This window comes from Scomber scombrus, chromosome 3 (assembly GCF_963691925.1).
Source record: "Scomber scombrus chromosome 3, fScoSco1.1, whole genome shotgun sequence".
NCBI classification, from domain to species: domain Eukaryota; kingdom Metazoa; phylum Chordata; class Actinopteri; order Scombriformes; family Scombridae; genus Scomber; species Scomber scombrus.
In genome coordinates, this window is record NC_084972.1 from 32,995,377 (window position 1) to 33,020,138 (window position 24,762).

Genomic DNA, 24,762 nt, shown 5'->3' on the forward strand with positions numbered 1-24,762 from the left:
AAGTCCTTTTGACACCAAAACGGTCGCCCCCTGGTGGCCTTTTGATAGAATGCAGTTTTAAGTTACTTCCACGTTGGCATCATTTCAGAGGACAGGAACTCCCCGCCTGATTACGACCCGGCTCTGTAGGAGAAAGAGACGCAACAAAAAAACAGGTGGATTTGGTTAATTTAGATTTGATTGATTGGTAATAAATGCCCTAATTGGACAAATAACAACAACAGTCGGACCACTAGACCTGTCACTCTAACTACTTTTATTGGACGATATACTGTCTCAGAAATAATCACGATAAACGATATTATTGTCATTTCAGGATCATTTTATACCACTGATATAATGATAATATAATAGTATAATGTAACACAGACTGTCATTATGGCTGGGGACAGAGTTATTTACCTTTAATTCTTCTGCAGTCTCCACTCAGGACGTCACAGTGAGGAATGGAGGACACTACTCACTTAGCTAATGTGACATGAATAGCCTCTTAGCTGCTAATGTGAAGTGTGGAAATACTGAGGTCAACGGTCATGTCCATGTATCATATGATAAGTCCATATATAGACATGATGATGCTGATAATTATGTTATTGTACGATAAGTGGGTAACTATTGTGACAGGCTTACAGACCACACATCTTAATTTATATACAGGCAGCAAACTGTCTTGAAAGCCTCAACACAGATTCTGTTTTTTATGTCAGTGATTTATGAGTTTGGTTTAAGTGGTTTGAAGATTCGATTGTTAAAGTTTCTTTTCTAGTTTTTGACTTTCTTTGTTGTTTTTAGATTTGAAAACAGCTGAATTTTAGGTGTTTTGTGGATTGATGGAGGCTGGGCGGAGTTACATACATGACACAATAATAAAACTTTCATTCATGCAACTATGGTAGATACTCAGAAATTAATCATCAGTCTCAACTTTGTATTACGACCCAGCTCTGTAGGGGAAAGAGACGTTACATGAAAACAGGTGGATTTGGTAAATTTAGGTTTGATTGGTCATAATTAGCCTAATTGGACAAATAACAGCAGCAGTAGGTCTGTCATGATAACTACTTTTAGGTGTTTTGTGGGTTGATGGATGCTGGACAGAGTTTACATACATGACACAATAATAAAACTTTCATTCATTGCATTTATTATTGTAGTTAAATATAAAACTATGGTAGATACTCAGCATTTAATCATCAGTCTGGTTTAATATTTGTATATTTATTTTAAGACATGTTGTAAAGTCTTTATATATCCTGGTTTGTATCTGTAGTTTCTGCTCTAACCAGTTCAGCGGTGTGACAATAGAGAACACAACAACCGGAGAAAAAGCACTAACCTCTATTATTCATGACCAGCAGACGTAGAACCACCAATTGCTCCTTTCTGTCCTTTTTTCTTCCATTTTCTATTTTTATTCTTCCCCTATTGGTTTTCTTCTTTTCTCCCCCATCTTCCATCCCTTCTCTCCTCACGTCTCCTCTGAAGACGCCTCAAGGAGACCGAACTCTTACCTGACTGATCCTGATCGAAGGTTAAATCTTAAACCCTTTAACAGCCAATCATTATTTACAAACTCTGTCATAGTTGAATAGTTAATTATCATCTTCGGCTGTTGTAACAAACACACACACAGCTTAATATTCGAGTGTGTTTGTGTGTTTTCCTGACAGTGGTTTTAGCCTCCATAGCTCCCAGTAGACTGCTGGTTTCTGATTGATTTGTTCATATTTTAAGAGGCTGCGGTGGTTGGAGTTTTGGTTAAATGGACATGAACCCAAAGTTGATCTAATATCTTTAAATTAAACATTTAAAAGCTGAATTCACACACGCTGATATAATTAAAGACTGCTTTCGTGCAAAATTCTCCATACTACTAGGGCTGGGTATCGGTACGCGTTACCTTTTAATGATACCAAGTAGTATCGAAACGTCTCCAGTCAAACGACACCTGCAATCGATCCTTTTTGCACCCAGAGATAGAAAATATGACTATTTGTACGGACTTGCTCTCAGCCAATCAACGCAAGCATTCTTGGATTTAATGCCACATGTGATTGGTCCACTGCCACAGCAGCTACAACCCGTCTATGGTGGTGAAGTCATGGTTAATTTGAGTTAGCGCGCTTAGCAGTTCAGCAGCAGTTCTGCTGGTATCGTAATTTGGCCGGGACAAAACAAGACATTTAAGGACATCACCTGAGAAACAGCTATCATCATTTCACAATTTTCTGACATATATGGACCAGACAACTAATCAATGAATCAATAAATTAACAGATTAATAACTAAGATAATTGTTAGTTGCAGCTATTGTCCATATCGCCCAGCCCTAATATAATAGTATAATAATGTAAGGGGGGGGGATTGGAGAGTGGGCGCTACTCTTCTGTAAAAACCCAGACTGCCATTATGGTTGGGGACAGAGTTAATTACCTTTTAATTCTTCTGCAGTCTCCACTCAGGACGCCTCAATGAGGAATGGAGGACAATACTCACTTAGCCAATGTGACATGAATAGCCTCTTAGCTGCTAATGTGAAGTGTGGCAATACTGAGGTCAATACAATGATCACGGTCATGTCCATGTATCATATGATAAGTCCATATATAGACATGATGATGACGATAATTACGTTATTATGACAGGTCTAGATCTTAATAAAAACCTACAGATTCCAGTGTGTTTCCCCACGACCCCGGTCTGGTCCAGGTCCAGGTTCAGGTTCAGGATCTTCCCCTTCTCTGGTCATGTCGATTCGTCTAGAGGACCAGGACGCCGGTGTTATTTTAGCTCCATTGATCGTGGGTAATAAATAGCTGGAGAGAGGAGTGCTGCTGGTAAAAGCTGAGAGGAGGGAAACCCCCCGGGGAGCAGCGAGCGCAGGCATCAGGTCCCTAACTTAAGCCTACAACAGAGACAGAGGAGGATTGAATAAATGTCAATAGATGAAAGCTACTAAAATAGACACACTCATCATTGGACAGCTTGGTAACCGCTGTCATGTGATTATTTTTAGGTTGTAGTAAAGATCTTTTTTAAGTGTAGATAATGGACTTGCTGCCTATTGATCTCTGAGCCTGAAGTCTTTAGATCCTCCTTAAAGGAAGAGTCATAGTTTCATATGCAGGTCTGAGAGGAAGGAGAAACACTTTAAATATGCATTTGGAAATGTTTTTGGCTGATTTAGATTCAAATTAGGATTTTAAATACTGCAGGATATTTGGGAATTTTGCATTTTGCATGAATCCAGTTGCAGAATCAAAGGAATAAAATATGATTGTGATTAACTCTTCTGCACTCTGAGTTTATGTAGATGACAGCAGAGTTAACATTTTAAAACCCTCTTTGGATCATTTTAATTTTCATCTCTCACTGACAGCTTTAGTTACTTTCAGATGAAGATTTGACACAATGGATAATATAACAAGCTTTTAACTACACTTCATACTTTTACTGAAGTTAATGATCTCAATACTTCTGGTTATTGGCCACCAGGATCTTTAAAGTTTATCAGTCATGAAATTAATGTTTTAATCAAGAAATTAAGAAACAACCAGTGCAGAGTGTTTACTTTTGGTTTAAGGTACATCACTGTTGCTCTTCAGGCTTTTTATTCCTTGTCAGAGTAAAGTATCCTCACTACAGCTTCATTTTTAATCGATAGTAAAAAGATTATAAGAGAGTGTGTGTGTGTGTGTGTGTGTGTGTGTGTGTGTGTGTGTGTGTGTGTGTGTGTGTGTGTGTGTGTGTGTGTGAGTGTGAGTGTGAGTGTGAGTGTGTGTGTGTGTGTGTGTTAGTTTGAGACAGATACCTGACAGTTTGTTGTGTCTTGGTGCAGGTGAGCTCGTGGACGGTGGAGGAGCTGCGGCTGCGTCTGGCCTCTCTGGACCCTCAGATGGAGCAGGAGATCGAGCAGATCCATCAGCGCTATCAGACCAAGAGGCAGCCGATCCTCGACGCCATCGAGGCCAAAAAACGACGGCAGCAGAACTTCTGAGGAGAAACCTGCTGAGCTCCTCACAGAAACAACCGGATCGTGTTTCACCTCTTTTATTTTTCTCTGCAGCAGTTTGTGAAACGTTCCTCAGACCGCCGACCATGTGATTTATAAAACTCTGATGTCAAACTGCTGAGTTCGTTACGTCCGAGGAGCTTCTCTCTGTTTGACGAGGATTATTGACACTTCCTGTCTGGTTTCATTTGAGACCCTTTTTCCCTCCTTTTCTGCCTTCGAGATAATCTGGAGTCTTCAAGAAAGTTTTTTTTTCTCCAGTTTAACAAATGACACTTGAACATTTCTTTTTTTTTTTAAATCATCCACAGCTGATCAGGATGTTCATGTTTCTTTCTGTTTATTTCAAGTTTCGTTTGTTTAAAAGACCCTCAAATATCTTAAAAGTGTTTTTTTTGCTTGATCATGTGGTACAAAATCATCTTAACTGTTTGACTCATCAGGTACTCATCAGATAGTTTCTTTAATTGTTTCCTATCATTGATTTTTTTCCCCCCTGCTCTGGTCCTGATGAGCTTGTAGAAACTATTCGTTCCCTCTTCATTAAAAGTTTAGAAAATCCACAAAAAGAAAAAAGATGAAAATACAAATGATTAGTTTGTTCAGCTCACGTCGTCACATGTCGGTCGACCTGAAGCTACATTTTGTGATCAGGTCACATTCAAAACGGTTAACAAATCATTTATTAGCCGTATTAAATTTGTATTTCTGACTCAAAGAAGTGACGATAAAAAGGATTCATCTTTAATATTTGAACCTCTTCAACCCTAAAATGTGTCTGTTTGCCTCCACTGTTCCTCACTGTGAACTTTAAAGATCATTAAGACATTTTACATTTAGTCATTTGGCAAAAATTAGCTTTGAAAACTTAATTTCTTTAATTTGGTCGATGTTACGTTTAGTGTTGAACATGTTTAAATCCCTTATTATAATAATTCAGCTTTACATAAGAAGCTCCATGTTTGCGTCTCTCAACCAGAAGTTACTAGAATGATTTTTACATTTTCTGTGAGCTAAAAAGGAAAGTGGCTCTAAAATGTTAAAGAGGGGGACGTGAAATGAGGATTCCTCGATGTAGAGTATGATATCATTATTATCATTATATTATATAAGTTCAGCAAATGCAACGACTCAAGAACTCCTCGTTTATTCAGGTCACATTTAAAGCCTGGATGTTTGGATTTAACTTGTTATCAGATGTTGAACTTTAGACTGGAGTTACAGACAAATATTCAGAACTAACAGATTGTCATTGAGTCACAAGATGATTGACAGAATAAAGAAGCACAAAATTAATATTTCTAACCCAAATTTATATGTAAGTTTTTTTTATTTTTCCTCCATTTTGGGTCTTAAACAGTCACATTATGGTTCATTCTGGTCTTTATTTAAAAGGTTGTATCTGAGTGTCTTCATATGTTTTTTTCAAACTGGAGTTCATGTTTCAAAATTTAAATTTTTTTAATAGTTAAAAATGTTAAAAACTGCACAAAATGTTTTTTTTAAAAAGGGAATCAGATGCTAACAGTTTAACTTTTGTTTCACCACTCTGCTCTTCTTCTTTTCTCTTTTTACTTCAGTGACTAGCATCTATTTTTCTTCCTACGTAAGCACAAAAAAAAAAAAAAAAAAAAAAAAAAAGGGGCCTGGGTCGACAAATTTATGGAGCAGATTCAACAAAGCTTTTATTTCCTGGATTCATTAGTCTGATCTGGCACAGAGGACTCGAGTGAACCCTCCTCCTCCAAAAAAAATAAATTAAAAAGGTGCCAAGAAGCCGCACCCACAATGCATTGCACTGTGAGCGGACTGAAGCTGGCGTCGACCCAGGTCTGCTTCACTTCTACTAACATTCCTCGGAGCACCGGATGAATCTAAACAAAAAGCATCCAGCACAAAAAGACACGAGGAGACCATTTCTATTTTTCTACGTATCTTTGAGCAGTTTTTTCTTCTCAGGTCATAAAAAAAAAAAACTCCTCAGGGGTGTAAAAAATAACGACAGAAGTGACGACGAGAAGCGACTGTAGATAGTTTAAAAAACACACACAGAGTCACGTCTGTATATATCTGCACCGCCGAGGTTTGTGTTTGTATATTTCTGATCAATCTGCAGAGTTTAAAGGGTTTAAATCCCCCAAAACGAGACTCTTCTCATTAAGTTATTAACTTTAAAATAATACCGAGCAGGTGTCAGATGGGTGAGAAACCTTTAAGCTGCAGAGTTAAAGTCCAGATGTGATGATGATTTTTGACTAAATGCTGTATTAACTCTTGTCTCTTTGTGATTATGACTCATTATGACCACAGTTTGTCATTTTCAGTTAAATGTGTTACATGCAAAGAAAAAAGGGATTTTTTTTTTTTTTCATTCTGCCTCATTAACTTTGCTGTTTTTTGTATTAATTGTATTTTAAGAGTGATCGAAATATAGAAACTGGTTTTTCTGACTTTTTTTTTTTGGTCGAGTGATATCACGTAAAAAAGGGAAATAATGAAACTGTTAGTGTTATGTGTGTTTTGGTGCTGGCAGTGTTTATTTTTTTACTCTGCATCAGAAACTCAGTCGTAATCACTGGAAAAAGATTTTTACAGTCAGAATTTTTAAAGTTTTCTGACTTTTTTTTTTGAATCAGTTTGAACATAAAACCACTGTTTAAAAAGTTTTCTGTGATTGTTAAAAACTTTGAACTTTTTTTCTATATAAACTGGTGACTAATGAGGCCGAAACAACAAACTGCAGCTGTTTGTTTTTACCAGCAGGCGAGAAGCACGGAGGGAAAAGTTGTCTTCACTGTTTCCTTCAACGTTTTAATTAGCAGTGACTTAACTTTTTGTTTTTTAAAGCACAAACAAAAGTTTAATTTCTTAAAGTCATTCTGCAAAATGAAAACAAAAACTTGCTTTTCTGGATTAGAGCTGCAACTAAAGACTATTATTTTCATTATCAGTCAATCTTTGGATTACTTTTTCGATTAATAAATCAATAAATTAGTTTTTTGTGTCTTTAAAATGACAGAAAATTGTGAAAAACATTGATCAGTGTGTCTCAAAACCCCAAAAATATTCTGTTTATTATCACAAAAGAAAATAAAAAGTAGAAAAATAAAAATAAAAGTAGAAAATATTCACTTTTAAGGAGCTGGAATCAGAGAATTTGGACACATTTTAATTACAAAAAATGACTCCAGCCAATTAATCCATTATCAGAAATAGTTGGAGATACATTTTTAATAGTTGGCATGGCAACTAATGGACTAACTGTTGCAGCTCTGATCTGGAGTCTGTTTAACTGTGCTGTGATTATCAGGCTCTAAGTTATTAGATGTGAATCGGTTGTAATGTGTGAAACCTACTGAAACATCATGTTAAATGTTACCACTGTCGAAGCTGCTCGAGTGTTTAATTTATTCATTTATTACGTCTTCAGGAGCTCAAATACTTTTTTTTTTTCTTGTCAAAATTTGCTTTTATAAATCGAGCTAAAGTTGAAATTGTTTGATCGGTTTAATATCTCAGTGTTCAGAGCAAGACATCAGGTATTAAAACTGTTAAAAAGTTCAAACACACAGAACAGCATTGACTTCTTTAACCTTTGTGTCGTCCTCTCAGGTCAAATTGACCCAGTCTGTTCCTTCTTTCCTCCCTTCCTTCCTTCCATCTGTCCTTCCTCCCTCCTTCTTTCCTTCCTCCCTTCCTTTTTTCCTCCCTCCCCCCTTGTCTCTTTCTTTCTTCCCTCCTACCTTCCTCCCTCTTTTCTTTCCTTCTTCCCTCCTTTCCTTCCTTTTTCCTCCCTTCCTTCCTTCTTCCCCCCTCCCTCCTTTCCTTCCTTCTTTCCTCTCTCCCTACTCTCTTTCTTGCCTCCTTCCTTCCTTCTTTCCTCTCTCCTTTCCTTCCTTCCTCCCTCCTTTCCTTCCTCCCTTCCTTCCTCCCTCTTTTCCTTCCTTCTTCCTCCCTTCCTTCCTTCTTCCTCCCTCCCTTCCTTCCTTGACTCGAGGACAACAGGAGGGTTAAACTGTGACATGTGAATAAACGTTCAGATAAATGAACAGAGTAAAGAAAAGCACCGCTCATTAGAGCTCAAACTGAGTTTTTAGTTTTAAACTCGACAGATTTGAGTTTCGGCTCGCTGCTTCAGTCCTGCTGAGACTCGCTGACTGAAAATAAGGGAAAATATTTCTCACTGTTCTGATTTTTAATGTGCGAAACAAACTCGTCTGTTCTGAGCTCCTCCTGCCGTCCGCTAACACAAACAAAGTTTCTGAAGTACAGATGTTTGCCTTAAAGTATGCAGTGAGAGTCATGAGATCACTGATGGTTGGTTTGTGTATTTTTTGTTTTTTTGTTTGCTTGTCTAATAAAGACGTTAATAAATCTAAATTAAAGATGTCTGGGTTTTTTTTAACTTTCATACATGGAGAATGATTTATTAGCACAGCGGATGATTTATTGAACATTTGCTTCCAGCAGCCGATAAATAAATCAAAGTTTGCTTTCTTAAACTGGCTTCCACCCAGGAACATGAATTATAGAGAGTGTAGAGACTGTTTACTGCACATTTAAAGGAAGAGTTCACAGTTTTTCATAGTGTGTCTTAAAGCAGCAGTCAGGTTTCCCTCTCTGTAATCATTCCTCCTGTTCATACTGACTATTAAAAGATCTTCAAATGTGCTTTCAATGTAAAGTGATGGAGGACAAAACCCACAGTGAGTCCACACAGAAAGAAAGAAAGAAAGAAAGAACAACGAGGAGGAGGAGAGTAACAAAATACAAGAAGAAGGGCGAGGAAGATGAGGAAAGAAAGGAAGAACAAACAGGAAGAAAGAAAGAAAGAACGAACAAACAGCAAGAAAGAAAGAACAAAGAAGAAGAAGAAACAAGGAGAGAAAGAGATACATTTAAGAAAGCAAGAAAGAAAAAGGAGGAAGATGAGGAAAGACAGGAAGGGGCGAAAGAACAACGAGGAGGAAGAAAGAAAAAAAAGGAAGGAAGAAAAGGGATGAGGAAAGAAAGAAAAATTAAAGAAAGCAAGAAAGAAAAATGAAGAGGAACATGTATGATGAGGAAAGAAAGGAAGAACAAACAACAAAAGAAAGAAAGGAAGAAGGTGCATTATAAAGTAGATGATCAGCTTCTATTGAGCTTCATCAGTCTGAGTTATTCATATCAAGTGATATCTGACACATTTACAGTCTTTTTAGCATCAGATTCCCTCTTAGTGTTTCCCTGTTGAGCTGTGGTGGAAGTATAGTAACAAAAAGACTTTGCTACTAAAAACACTGTAACGTTGAAACATAGAAGATGAAGACGACTGAAGTTTCATATTAGCTTCAGATCAACTTTTAAATCCATGTTTACACAGAAGGAGGACTGTGGATTTAGTCCTCCATCACTGTCATTGTAAACATTATGAAGGGATCTTCTAATGGTCAATATGAACAGGAGGAATGATTACAGCAAGAAAAACATATTTAATGTTCATTTAGACTCCTGACTGTTGTTTTAAGACACATTCTCAGTTAATTGATTAGTTGTTCGGCCAATAAATGTCAGTAAATTGTGAGTGGATGATGTGCTTAAATGTCTTATTTTGTCCACAACTCAAATAGATTCAGTTTTTTGTCAAAGAGGACGAAAGAAACCAGAAAATATTCATATCAGAGAAGCTGGAATCAGAGAATTTGGACTCATTTTTCCTTAATACATGACTCAAAATGATGAATCAATTATCAAAATAGTTGGTCATTATTTTAATAGTTGGGATCTAATTGATTAACTGACTAATTGCTCTACTTCAGTGATGACCACACTGTCAGTAATGAATAATAACCATTTCCAACAAGCATACAGGAAGACTCACATCTAGATGAGTTAATTATAAAGAAAGTATTTCACATTAATGTTATCCTTTAAGCTTAATTTTCATAGTTTTGTGCCTAAATGCTGATTTGGGAAACACATCTTAGAAGTTAAAAGTGTCTATGAGCAACTCTCCTAACCAATAAGATCCATCATTAGCAGGAAATGAAGCTTTGGTAGAAATCAAGTGTCTGATGGCACATTTACAAAAGCAATTCAACTTCAAATTAAAGTTCTACATCTGGTGATATTCTCAATACAGCCAATAAAAAAGTTCTTGCTCAAAAACGTTTAAAACTTGTCAGTGAGCCACACAGCTGCACACGTCCCTTCATCATCGCTATGAACAAACAAACAGAAACTCATCCAGTCGAGCCAGAACATAATGAGACACATAAATCTGAGCTGTTTCTGGGAAGCTACAAACCTTATTATGCCTGTATGTTCAATAAAAAGTGAGCTAAACAAACTATCAGGTGTCATTTCTCTGTTTAATGAGTTTATCAAGTTTTACTGTCAACACCTCGAAACATGCTCAACGTTATCTGAATTTAAAACAAAGTATAAAGAAAGTCTTTAAGTATTATAATTGGGTTAAATGTGCAGATGACGGCGTCTCAAGTGTTTAATATAAGAATAGCTTTAATTATTAATGTTATTGTTACTCTCACTGTTATTGCTGATGTTTATGTACTAATGAACCATTTCCTCCTCTTTTAGCATTTATTGAAAACTACAAACAACAGGCATTTAAACTTTATATTTTCAGATTTACGTCATCAGTAGGAACCAGACGGGGAGTTCCGGTCCTCTGAAATGAGGCCAACGCGGAAGTAACTTCAAACTGCATTCTATCAAAAGGCCACCAGGGGGCGACCGTTTTGGTGTCAAAAGGACTTCCGTCTCTATACAAGTCAATGGAGAATTCACCAACTTCTCACTTGATTTCTAACCTCAGTAAACGTTTTCAAAATGTGTTTATGGTCTTAATCGCTAGTTTAAAGCCTTCTTCAATGCAGTATGATGTTCATTTGGGACATTTTGGCCTCCCTGATTTTATATTTGACGATAAAGCAGGGTATGCATTAGGGCGTGGCTACGTCGTGATAGACAGGTTGATTGGGTCACAGGTTCAGGAGGGCGCCTCATGCTCCTCCTGATGCCCATATAAGTAGAATCCCTGTTTTTATTTTTCCCAGCATGCACCGGAAATTTTCAAGATGGCGCTGCTCAGATCCGATACTATTGGCCTCCGAGCAGCAGTCCACAAACCAATGGGTGACGTCACGGATGTTACGTCCATTTCTTATATACAGTCTATGGTAGGAACCAGTGAACATCAGAAAGTTCTCGTTTTTACTAAAGAAATACTCACTAGAACGCCAAATGTGGATTCATCCGCCATTGAAAAGTCCCCGACAAAAGCATTGTTTCCTCACATTTTAGTAAGGTTTGCTAACACATACACTGACCAGCTGTTTTAGGAAAAAATTGATTCTACTTGTATACATTGGTGACACCTTTTTAAAGATGTTATCATGTCTTCAGTAGCAACAAACGAGCTTTGAGCTGAGTGTCACAGACAGATGTTTGTTTTAATCTTTTCATGAGGTTTGTTGATAAGAAAAAAAATATAGCAATGCAAACCTTATCTAACCTTTAAGTGTTAATCACAAAAAACAGCTTCACTCCAACTCAACAGTCTCAAAAATGTGAAATATAACCCTGAAAATGACCAGCTGCAATAAAGTGATTATTATATATCATGGTCATTTAATTCTTTATTTCTATAGTTGTTGGACAATGGAGGCGTCTGAGTGTTTTCTTTTTTATGTCTATTTTAAACTTGAGGACGAAGCGACTCTCTTCATCCCATCCATCATAAACACTGAAACTTATCAGGAACAGCTCGTCCTCTTTTCTTTTCTTACATCTCACCGTCTTAAGTTCTGTCGGCCAAAATAGCAGAAATGAATTTTTAATAAGCCGATCGTGAATCTGATCTCTCTGTCTTCACTGTTCTGTTTCTTTCAACCTAAATAAAACTTAAAATAAAGTTTGTGTTATTATAACAACATCATTTGGCAGCTGCTCCGTATTTATACTCTAATAAAGACTTTACAAACACGATTCAGTAAAAAAGCTCAAAGTACCTCAAAGCTTTTTATCTGCATATAATCTTCTGAGCTGAAATGTCAGCTGAGGCGAAAAGCAGGAAGAATGAAACTAACAAAAGGGTCAAAGTCATCACTACGAGCCACAAACACATCACACACTGACAGCTGTGAAAAGTGTAATCAACTAATATTTAAAGGACAGTCAGGAGTCTTAATGAACATTTAAGCAGTTTATCTTGCTGTAATGATTCCTCCTGTTCATACTGACCATTAGAAGGATCCCTTCATAATGTTTACAATGGAAGTGATGGAGGACTAAATCCACAGTCCTCCTTCTGTGGAAACATGAATTTAAAAGTTGATCTGAAGCTAATATGAAGCTTCAGTAGTCTGAAAGAAAGAAAAAGAGAAAGAAAGAATGAAAGTAAGAAAAAGAAAGAAAGGAAAAGGAGGACGATGAAGAAATAAATAAATAAATAAAGACAGGTAGAACCCTGGTAGAACTTAATGTGTTATTACAGACTAATGTCCTTCTTATGAAATTGAAAAGACTACTCAATAAATAAATTGTCGGTGATACAAATGATTAAAACTAATGAACAGGAGGCTCTAAACAGCTGCTTAGTTTCCTGATACCATCATGGGCCTCACATCGAGTCACATCCAGCAGAATTTAAAGTTAAACACATAAAGAAGAGAAATAATTACCACATTTATCAAGGCAAACAAATCCCAAATGCATAAAGTGGCTCTGGAGCTTAAACCACAACATATTTTAAGGTCTACTGAAATCCCCAAACACTCATCATCATGGTAACAAGCCAAATACTGATCTGTGTTACCGCAGAGAAACATCTTAAAAAGGCTTTTGAAAGTATAATAAACACACACATAGAGCCAGCAGTGTAAGCATCATCTTCTCTTCTTCCTCTGTAATGCTGCCAGTTAGGAAGGAGAATCCATTAACCTGAAACACAAGCTGAGCTGCACAGCAATCGTAAAGTCATCCATCTTGTCGAGGAGATCAGAAAATCTCTTCTTTCAGTGCAAAGGGTTCCTGGTCTCTTTGCTCTGTCCATATTTACCCTTCGTGTCGTCCTGCCGGGTCAAATTGACCCCGTCTGTATTGACTGTTCCTTCTTTCCTCCCTTCCTTGAGTCTGTCCTCCCTCCCTCCTTTCCTTCCTTCTTCCTCCCTTCTTTACCTCCTTCCTTTCCTTACTTCCTCCCTCCCTCCCTCCCTCCCTTCCTTCCTGTTTCCTCCCTCTTTCCTTCCCTCCTTCCTTTCTCCCTCCCTCCCTTCCCCACCCCCTCCTTTCCTTCCTTCTTCCTCCCTTCCTTCCTCACCCCCTCCTTTCCTTCCTTCTACCTGCCTTCCTTCCTTCTTCCTCCCTTCCTTCCTCCATCCCTCCCTTCTTCCTCCTTTCCTTCCTTGCTCCCTCCCTTCTTCCTCCTTTCCTTCGTTCCTCCCTCCTTTCCTGCCTTCTTCCTCCCTTCCTTCCTTCATCTTCCTTCCTTCCTTCCTTCCTCCTTTCCTTCCCTCCTTCCTTCGTCCCTCCTTTGCTTCCTTCTTCCTCCCTTCCTTCTTCCTCCCTTCCTTCCTTGACTCGAGGACAACAGGAGGAGTAAAGAGTCAGTTCATCGTCTCACTTACTCAAACTAGCGGGTTTGGTTTTAATTATTTCTCTTTAACAACTGTTTTTAAATCCTCCTCCTCTCCATTTTTCTGGTATCTTTGTCCTGCTGCTGCTGCTGAAGTTAAATTAACTCACACAGCCACACACCAGTCACTTTTCTGCTTTTTGTCTTATTAAATGTTTTACTGTTTGTTTTGTTTATGACAACTCTGTGGAAGGATCCGGCCTTATTAAGATTAACCTGTCAGAGCATAAAGTGGAGGGATTAAGAACATTAAAAGACTAAGATAAATGCAGGAAAGTAAAAGAAACAAAAGTATTATCTGTTGATGTTTAAACCAAACAGTCAGTGCAGCAGCTTACAGTTCACTGTTTCCTCTGTTGAGCTTCATCTGTGATATTAAATGGCAGTTTGACAGCTGTGATCCATTATACAGCAAACACAGCGGACGTTTCACAAAGTCATTCTGTAAATGAACTCTGTGGCAAAACGCCATCAGAACATCCTTTATACTGAAACACTCAGAGGGTAAACCTCAAATACTGTGGTAAATGTAGGATACTTAGATTAAATGTACAAGTTTTACCCTTCATAAAAATAATAGAAATGAAAATACTTGATCAAAAAGAGAGAAAGACATTATTATTATAATTTCATACAGCCAAATGAAAATGTTTGGTTTTATCCAACCAACCAAATATATTCAGTTTGTTGTGAGAATTTAATCTTCAAATCCTGTTTGGTGATTTTGATGGAAAAAAGTGACTAAAATTATCGATTACAAAACTATCTGATTAATTTTTGTGTATCTTTCATGAACTGAAAACTAGGGCTGGGCGATATAGATAATATCAAATATCACAATAGTTTTGACCGAATACCTCGATTTAGATATCGCAACAGTATTGTAGGGATTACTGTTGGTGCTATATTTACACAATGAGATTTTTGATAAACGAGTAATGTGGATATAATGACAAAGTGGGTAAAAGGCAAACACTAGACCAGCTAGAACAATCTGGTAAGTTCAGAAAATCACCTTTAAAACCAGGAAAAGACTCTTATGCTACATCACGATATTGCATTATGCCAAATTAGCCAGTCAGTTAAACCTAGGGATAACAGAATAATGATAAAGTGGGTAAAAGGCAAATAATAGAACAACTACAACACCAGGAAAAACACCTATGCTATATCACGATATTACGATATCCGAATTCTAAGACGATATCTAGTCTCATATCACACGATATTAATATAATATTGATATATTGGCCAGCCCTACTGAAAACACACTGTGAAATAGCAGCAGCTATGCCCATTCTCTGCCTGAGGGTTACGCCATGGTTACTTTACGTTATTATCATTGTCACTATGGCACCGAACTGTCAATCACAAGGTAACTACGTCCTAAATGCATACCTTGATTTATTGTCTATTTAACTCTAAATGGGACCATCATTTACTAAATGAATATCATGATGTATAGAAGAAAACTTGAAACTACCAATTGAGACCTCATTAGGAAATTGAGGTAATAAATCAAGTGAGAATAGAGTCATTTTCTCATAGACAACCACACAATCTGACCTCAGTTTCCAACCAGTGGAGTCGCCCCCTGCTGGCCATAAGAAAGAATGCAGGTTTAAGGCACTTCGGCATTGGCTTCACTTTTCAGACCGTTTTAGCGCGCTAATGCACAACGTCAACAAACTACTAGCATAACGACACACAACACAACAAACAAACAACGATGGCATCTGGCTAAAAACACTCCGCTAATGAGACAGCTAACGTTAGCTACCTCCATCCACAACACATTTCACAATAAAAAACCCCAATGACCAGCCACACACTCCCGAACACAAGCAGCTAAAACATTATTTCCTCAACAAAAGAGCAGAAAACAAACTCAGAAGATAAGCTTACCTTTCTGCGTTTTCTGTTGGTGGTCCAAAAAAAAAACATATTTCAAAACAAGCAGCCTGTTGCGCCCCAGCCACAGCTCACTGAGTCTATGTTTACTAAACACAGCTGGTTAAAAAAAAAGAAAAAAAGGTTGGCATTTGCAGGTGGGGTCAGGTTCAGGTGGTTGATTTAATGAGGGGAAAAGACATCACCTACAGTACCATAGTCATGGGCACCTGAGCAGCAGCAGCAGCAGGATGTAACCACAGAGCTCTCATTGAGGCCTACCTGTCACTAATGAGAACGGCTTGTTCTTCTTCTTCTTCTACTGGGTTTTTTTTTGGCGGTTGGCAACCACTTACAGGTGTATTCACCACCACTACTGGACTGGAGGGCGGGTCACTGGATGAGCAGAACTAAAAAATATATATAACTATATCCTATTTTCATATACTTATGAGACAGTTAGTGACATACAGTCTGACAGGAAACAAGGGGAAAGAGAGATTGGTATGACATGTAATAAATAACCCTTGCCGGACTCGAACCAGGGACGTTGTGGGTGCACTGTATACTTGGATACAGGGTGCTTCCTCCTTGAGCAGTTTGCCCAACTGCTGGCACTCTTCCCTGTATTCATTACAATCCAGCAATACATGCTCAGCTGTTTCTGTTGTCTACATTGCATCCAAAGTCCTGTTGGATGTTTACGTATGAGATGGACTTTCTGAGTGATACCAGTTTTAAAGAGATAGTTCAGTGATACAGTAGTTTTTGGCGAGTCAGATACAACTAAATGCCTTTTGACAGACCCTTTCTATGTCGTTGGTGTAGTCTGTTATGTCAAACAACAATATCAGGCTACCTTGGCTCAATTATTGAGTGTCTGTGGGATCAAATAACATACTTATGATCCCATAGGCATCCAGGAATTGAAACTAAGCAAGTAAACTAAGTGGGATGGAGAGGCTCAGCTTCGTCTGAGGGGAGGCCCACAGTCTCAGACTTTGGAAAGGTGTTTTGTGTGGCTGATCTTAAAGAACTTTTCAGTTTTTCATTATAGTTTTTATTCAGTTTATTTCATTTGCGTGCATGCTATTTCACTTTAGTCCACTTCATTATTTATAATGCAACCGTTTAAGTTCAATTTGATCTCTTTTTTTAGTCAGATTTGTTGTTGTTTTGCTGTTACTCTTCAAATAAAGTTTTAACAGAAACAATATAAGTATCAACAAACCTCCATCCTGAAACAGCCCACATGCACAAATGAATGAGAAGCACTACATCATGTCAGAACAGTCTGTTATGGAAGCCCCAAAGTTTTAATCCAACAACTATTTATTTCAAGTCCAATTTCTTCTCCAGCTTGAATTTATTAGAAGCTTCTAAAGTTCTCATGAAGCTGCTGCCTTTGTTGAGTGTTTGTCCTCCACTTTGTTCAGTCAAATCGATGCAGAGTTCTGATGACAGTGATCGTCATGGAGTTACAGAGGATTTGACAGTTCATACTACATCTGTGTGGCGTTGGGTCAGATGGAAGTCACATTCATGATCAGATGTGAGCATGAGATCAGTAAAAACATCAGATTTGCAAGGAGAATCTGAGGTGTAGCTCATCTTCAAAGCTGATGCAGCTCCTTCTTCCTCACTATGTACGTGAAGGAGGGATGCTCCACGTAACTGTAATTGATCACACCTCCTTCATCCTCGTAATCTATATCATCCTCCTCCTCAATGTCATCAATATCGTCATCGTCCAGACACCTGCTGTCCCCGTCCGATCCCTCGTCCTCGTCCTCCTCGTCTTCCTCCGGCGTGTTCTCACAGCTCATCCTCATCCTCTTGCGGTTGTTGTTCCTAACGGAGGCCTCCAGCGCTTTCTGCCGGCGGTAGAAGTGAGAGAACTTGTTGAAGATGATGGTGATGGGCAGCGCCACCACCAGGGTGCCGCCCAGGATGCAGCCACTGGCCGCCAGCTTACCGCCAACCGTGACGGGAACCACGTCCCCGTAACCCACCGTGGTCATGCTCACCGTCCCCCACCACCAGCAGGCCGGGATGGTGTCCAGACCCACATCCTGCATGGAGACAGAGACAGAGAGAGCTTTACCTTCATGTGTAGCTCAAATATAGTGAAAAAACTATATTTCATAATAATTATTTGATGGCAGTGTGCTCCATATCTGTCTGTGTTTTTATTCATCTATTAATGAAAGACACAATTCTGTTGCATTGGGATAGAAATCTGAAACTGAATCTGACATGACTGATATCTGATTAATTATTTCTTGCTTCATTTAACCAAATATCAGGCAGACAAACTCTTGCTATAACAAAATCTTTCTGGCTGAGGAAAGATTGTTTTTTTAAATGATGAAGGAGAAAAACTGTTAAAGATAAATAATTTAACATAACAAGTCTAGCAAGTCGAGTCTACATGAGGCCGAACAACATTCAGACTTCACCTTTTCGTATTCAGCAGTGTAAGCGATACCAGAGAAGACGCACACTCCGACACCCAGGTAGAGCAGCAGTATGCCGACCTCACGGTAACTGTGCTGCAGAAACAACATAGAGAACAACTTTATGAAACATGTCCCTATGTAAGTGTAGGGGTGATTTGTCCTTAACTTTAAAATAAAAAAATATGAAGAAAAATAAATGAATAAACGACCACTGAGACACCTCAGGAATTAAACTTCTATTGTCCAGGCAAGCATGAAGTTTCTTTAAAAGGCCTTAAAAGATAGATTCTAGATTTTCAAATATATCTGCAAACCATTGCCAGGTGACTGTATGACCATGAAAAGTTAATATGAGGCTTCAGAAATAGAAAAAGTTAAATTTCCCAAAGTTAGAGCCTTTTTATTATTTAATTATATTATTTGTTATCATCCCTCCACAGTAGCTCAACAACAAGTTTTGACCTAAAAAAACTGTAACTTTGGGAGATGAACAGGGGGATGACTACACTAAGAAAAAACTGATTCAGTGTTCATTCAGGCTCCTGACTGCTGTTTTAGGACACAGTTAAAAACTCATGAACTTGTCCTTTAATCTAATGATGTTGTCTGATGGATCTGTCACACAACTCATTTTCTTGTTCGGTTTACTGGAAAGAAAAAAAGGTTGGAAATCATTTTGTTTCAAGTAACACAAGAAGAGAAGAGAGGACAAGAAAAGAACAGAGAGGACATGATGATATTTTGACTAAATTGTTCTGTAATCCAGCCTGATGAAATCTGAGAGGAACAAAACAAATCGTTCTTGTCAGTTGAATCTCTGCTAAAAAATTAAATGCAGACTTGCATATTCCTGAAATTCCTCCTTCCGCGGTTTGGAGTTCAAACAGAAAAAGCAATGAACTCAATCTTTCTCTGTTCATATGTGAACTGTGTATAGAAGCATTTTGTGCAGGTGCTGTATTTCAGGGTGCACCATGACAGTTAATAGAAAAGCAGCATGAACATTAGCTCTGATTTAATGTTCAGATTGCAAAACTTTATTAGCAATATTGTGTTTGTGCATTAAAATAAAAAAGATAGCACTGACATAAAATGTATTTAATTTTTCTTAATCAGGGGACAGTTTGCTTTTCAAAACAGAGTTATTGTGACTGGAAATTTAAAAGTTGTTTCTAGGATTTTGGATTTAAATTGTTTTAGGATAAATTTTTAAGATTATCATTAAATGTGTAAACTCTAATCTGTCTCTATGACCTTTTATAATCACACGTCCCATCACGGTCACTCCAGTCCTCTGATCAGTTACTTCTGGTCGTCTTTTGCGGTTGAAGCCACTAAAAACCTTTGCGTGTTTGGCTGACCTCCACACTGCCTGATTTAAAGTCCCATCTTGAAGCACATGTTTATTCCTTGACTTTTAACTCAATGAGAGTTGCCTTTTTTTGTCTTTTTGTCTGTTAAACTAGTTTTCGTGTTTGTATTGTGTTGTGCTTTATAAATACATTTGACTTGACTTGATTTTAATGCTAATTTGCATTGATTCAAAGCCAGCGACTGTTTGTAGATGTTAAACTCTAGTAGCACTAATGCATTCAGGGGTTTTTACATTAGTTGATATGCAGGAAAGACATTTAAAAAGCTCTCAGTGTTTCGCTCCTGATGCCAATCACGGGTCTGGAACATTTCATAAAAGACTGCTGCAATCTAAATGTAAATGTAATGCATCCAAATCCGGTAAACCTCAGACATTTTAAACAATTATTGAAGACAGTGATTTATGTATTTACCTTGAACATTATGTAAGATGCATAATGACTTTGAATACATATAAAATCCTCATGTCATCATCATCCTGCTGTAAAGGACCAGCTTCTGTTATGATAGATGAGACTGTAACATGACCTGTTGTACTACACATCTCATGTCGAGGGAGGCACATGTAATAAAACCCAGGAGAAACGGTACGGTTGTAAATTGTGGTAACTGATTGTATGTCATTCTCTGCTGTGATTGATACACTATTTTCTCAATTTTGAAGCCAGAAAACATTCACTGTGGCCACTCAGAGAAGCCTGGGCCGAGGTTGAGAGATGGCAGTGAGAAACGTTGGTCCCTGCTTCCCGTCGCAAAGAGAGAGAGAGAGAGAGAGAGAGAGAGAGAGAGAGAGAGAGAGAGAGAGAGAGAGAGAGAGAGAGAGAGAGAGAGAGAGAGAGAGAGAGAGAGAAAAGCGGTGGTTGTGCAAGGTAGAGAATGAATGAAGATAGTGAGTGGGGTTAGCAAGAACAAAGCCATAAATCATGTAAATAAAACATTATTTTCTGATTGTTTCATTGTTTCATGACGTTCTAAAGCACAAAGAAACCCACTAACACCTCCACACAACCCTGCAGGAAGGTGAGGCATTGCAGGATTTGTAGTGAATGCAGAGCTTCATCCTCTCTGCTGTGGCCTCCGTGTGTGTGTGTGTGTGTGTGTGTGTGTGTGTGTGTGTGTGTGTGTGTGTGTGTGTGTGTGTGTGTGTGTGTGTGTGTGTGTGTGTGTGTGTGTGTGTGTGTGTGTGTGTAGCTCCACCTCGACCTCCTTCAGCACACACGTAGACCTGCTGCTCTTTAAACATCAATGTCACAGAGACAGAGAGCAGAGAGACGGAGACAGCCATGTAACCTGATCACTACGCTGCGAGTCCTGACCTCACATCCTGCCTGCTGTGATTGGCTGGAGGCTAGACACCTACTGACCATAAGTTAACACCCAGAAGGGTCACACAGCAAAATAATAAGAAAATAAGAAAATACAGGCAAAGGGGAAAGTCTCTGCAGATACATACACCACCACACGCTTCTACTGGGTCATAAGTGATGCTAGAAATTCCTCTATAAGTTGTTTTTAGGAAAACCCTGCGTATCATACATTTAAAATAGATGTTATAAACATGCAGGCCATGTTTCTTTCCTGTGGGTAGTTTGTTTTAGTTTGATAGTTTAGGAGAAATCAAACACATTTCCCATGTGTGGACACGTTCACATGTCTCAGTGAAAGAGAGAGCCGTCAATTCCTTTTCCTGTCAGTCATAACGACTCCCGTCCTGAGCAGACAGCTCAGGCTTTGACTCTCATCAGACCACAACGAGTGAAGCAAAACTTGTCAGCTGTGTTGTCTCCACTTCGGAGTTCAGGTCATTCACAGTCTACATCTCAATATTTCAAAGGCTTGATCACCAGTTTATATGATATATCTGCATAAGATCAAGCTATATTCGTCTTTTTTATAAGTGTCTTACAACATTACAGAAAGGACCATACAGAGAAATAAAACTTTTCTTTACCTTTTGCTTGATCTGGTCTGTTTATTATTGTGTCAGTGTCAAAAACAAGCACTTTTACTAGACATACATTGACAGGTCACTGTTGCCCCAAAGGATGACGCTGCAGCCCATTTTGTGGCTGCTGGCTGCAATGCACTCGCTCAATACTGGACAAACTTCAAAAATTGTTGCTCTAAGGAGTCACTTAGATACAAAATGATGGGAAAACTGGGTCCAGGTTCAAAATCCAGAAGTTACATATGAGTGAGATATCTACATCTATGCACTGCCCATCAACCTTTATCTGATCTGTCTACAGAAAGGTCAGCAGACTAAAATGTCACAAACAACATAAAAATCAATTGAATCATCTTTTATTTTCCTTTAGAGGTTTCTAAGGCCGGTTAATGTCACTGTATGTCTGCTCCAAGTCAGACAGTCAAATGTTGTGTGACGATGCAAACACAGTCCTGACTCACCCGTAGTGTCGCTCCCAGCGAACGCAGTCCTGTCGAGTGTCGCGCCAACATCAAAACTCTGAAGATCCTCATTAACCTGAACACCTGAGAGAGAAAGACGTGAAGTAAAAACAACCAATGAACAATCATCTGCACAAGACCAACAAGAACTTAGCAACTGCCAAAGAAAACTCTCAAAAGTACTGAGTCTAACCACAAAGAAAAAGGGGTAAAATAAGGAGGAAAAGACAGAGAGGCGAAAATGTACTTATAAAACATGAATGTAAACACAAGGGAAAAAAAGAACAATTCCATTTCGAGGTAAACAAGTAATGAAATCTTGAAGTCATGAAAAGAAGAAATGGATCTGAGTCTGGTAAATTATTTCAGTCTGATGGAGCTTTACATCTGAAAGCAGCATCAGACTGTTTTGAGTATGAAGGGACAGTTCAAACCTCCTAGAGATCAGTGATAACCAATTAAGACAATGATGAAAACAGACAGATTAAGATAAATTACATTTCCCAACCTGTATAAGTCGTCCCAGGTTTCCCAGTTCATACTCTGATCCCAACGTCAGGTCAAAGAGCAGCGTGATGTAGATGGGAACCACAGTCACCATGTCGATGATGTTCAGAGGGTGGCGAAAAAACTTCCTCTTGTTTGGTGCGAGCAGCAGCCGCATCACCACCTCGAAGAGATGAAACCAAAAAAAAGTGTTATAATTTTTGTACATTCACCAATAGACAGATACACACCACTGATTGTTCCACTTCGTTTTATCTTATCACCTCGAAGGTGAACCAGCAGGTGCAGAACACCTCCAGAGTCTGCATGGTCGGGTTCTCGATCAGCTTCCCGTCAGAGTCAAACGACTGAAAGGAAAGTCGAGAAAGAGATTACTGATCATCATGGACATTTACAAGTGTTTTTCAACCCTTTTCCTTTTTCTTTTTTTTTACAATATCCTGCTGCTGTTTTTCTATATTTGTCTTATTGTCAACAAATCTCACGTGCAGAACCAACGATTAATTAATCTAACAAGTATTGTGTGTATATCCAAAGCCTGGTATATAAAAGCAGTGGTGTTGCTCACTGATGTGTTTTTGGACAAGGTTTATTTTACAGAGGAATGAGATGTATCAAGCTTTGGGCTCTGCACATAAGATTTGTTGACAATAAGAAAAATGTAGAAAATCATAATTAGGCAAATTTGGAAGTCAGTTAAAATAACCAAAGTTTATGTCTGACTGGGGTTACATTTAAAGACGTTTACAGTAAAACTTGAGAAACTTAACAAACAGGAAAACCTCCTATTGGTACTCGATACCTTTAAAAGGTATCGACCGAAATAAATCGAAACGATAGTAGTATGGAAATGTCTCCTGTCAAATATACCTACAATCCATCCTTTTTGCACCCAGAGCTAGAAAATTTGATTATTTGTATGGACTTGCTCACAGCCAATCAACCCGTCTGTGGTGGTGAAGTCACGGTGAATTTGGGTTACTGCTCTAAGCAGTTCAGCAGCCAAGGTGCCACCTAAACGCTCTAAAGTGTGTCTACACTACACGCCTGTTACACCGGATAAAAGACAGAGCACTAAATGTGGAATGGGTATGTATCTTACATAAACTACATAAACGTTCCAGATTATAACTCATCATGTTTGGCTTTGTAAGTCTCTGTACCAACCTGATACTCCGGCAGACTGTTGATACACATGGTAGAGATGGATGTGAGCACCACTATGATGGAGAGCAGACTGAAGAGCTTGCTGGGGATGGAATATCCTGGGTTCTCCAGGGTCAGCCACAAGCACTTCCTGATGTTCCCGTAACGTACCTCCTGGAAATGCAGCATGTCTCTGAGAGGACGGAGGAAGAAAGACGATGAGTTAACAGAGACGGAGGGATGTGAGTGGGTCTCATCAAAAGGCTTCACAGTCTTTCACCTCTTTAAGTCAGATATCTCGTCAACAGAAGTGTCTATGCTGCTGACTTCGCTCTCTTCGTCCCAGCTGCGATGTCGGCCTCTCTCCAGCTTACGGCCGTGGTAACGGTAACTACAGCAACTGTCCAGGAAGAACTCGTTGATGCCCCAGTATTCGATCTCCTGACTGAGTGACAGAAATTGAAACTACAATCATATTTAGTCAAAACTAATGTTGACATGTTTTTATTCTTATAGTTTTGTATTAATAAAAATAATAAAAAAAATGTCTTTGGGGAAATATCAGAAATGCCATGTTTGATTGACAGAGACCTGAAGGAGAAGACGCACAGCTCCTCCATGACGTGAAGTTTGCCCGTCTGGTAGAAGTGAAGGACATAAGGAAACAAGCCGGGATTCCTGTCAAAGTAAAACTCCTTCTCCTGCACATCATAGTCATCACACACCTGCAAAGAGGAGGAAGAGGAGAGGCTGGAAATATGAGCCAATAACTGTACAAAGAATCAGTCAGTCCCTTCATCTCCCTCCACCCATCACCAACCTGAAGTATATCTTCCTCTGAGTCACATGCCAGCAGTTTTCCCAATCTGGTATCTGGGAATTTCTTCAGTGTGCTGGAACAGAGACTCCTCTTCAGACCTCCGACGTTCACGTGGACCAGACCCTCGTCTGAGTCCGGGTGGACCCAGCTGGGCAGACTCTCCTTCACCATGGTTAACTAACGAAACACCGGAGAGCCAAAATGCATTTCATTTAATGGTTATTGGTTTATTTAATGTATTTATTTAATGTTTTTTATTGATTTTAAAGAAAAGGTGGGGTCCCAAACACACAGAAGAACAAATAGAAAACAAAACAAGGCAAAACAATGCCGGAAAGGAAAAAGTATGAAACCTAATAACAGACACAGGAAACACTTGCAGCCTGAGGATAAACACCATCAGAGGAACAATTTTCCTTTTGTGTCTGACCAACAGTCCAAAGATTAATAATTTATTGCAACATGTGTCAACAACAAAAACAGCAAATACTCACATTTGAGAGGCTGA

At 38.7% G+C, this 24,762-nt stretch overlaps 2 protein-coding genes across 2 annotated transcripts in view; one reads left to right on the forward strand and one right to left on the reverse strand.

Moving 5' to 3' along the window:
* LOC133978024 (serine/threonine-protein kinase 4-like) overlaps positions 1-5,347 on the forward strand; it is a 44,314-nt gene extending 38,967 nt beyond the window's left edge. The window contains exon 12 of the mRNA XM_062416349.1: positions 3,839-5,347. Coding sequence (XP_062272333.1) covers positions 3,839-3,997 — 159 coding nt within the window. The 3' untranslated portion in view covers positions 3,998-5,347. The remainder of the gene's footprint in view (positions 1-3,838) is intronic.
* Positions 5,348-17,152: 11,805 nt separating this feature from the next.
* On the reverse strand, positions 17,153-24,425 carry si:dkey-43k4.5 (potassium voltage-gated channel subfamily S member 2). The gene is made up of 9 exons (XM_062415649.1): positions 24,255-24,425; positions 24,026-24,159; positions 23,715-23,879; positions 23,456-23,627; positions 22,552-22,635; positions 22,290-22,451; positions 21,782-21,865; positions 17,999-18,091; positions 17,153-17,611 (listed from the first exon to the last, which is right to left on the reverse strand). The coding sequence occupies exons 1-9, from the start codon at positions 24,423-24,425 to the stop codon at positions 17,153-17,155; spliced, it is 1,524 nt and encodes a 507-aa protein (XP_062271633.1).
* Positions 24,426-24,762: the final 337 nt, after the last annotated feature.

Coding starts and splice junctions, on each gene's coding strand:
- si:dkey-43k4.5 (XM_062415649.1), bottom strand. CDS start 24,425: ATGGTGAAGGAGAGTCTGCCCAGCTGGGTCCACCCGGACTCAGACGAG. Junction 23,628..23,714: donor GAGATATCTGACTTAAAGAG/GTGAAAGACTGT, acceptor CCGTCCTCTCAG/AGACATGCTGCATTTCCAGG. Junction 22,452..22,551: donor CCTGCTGGTTCACCTTCGAG/GTGATAAGATAA, acceptor CATCTCTTCGAG/GTGGTGATGCGGCTGCTGCT.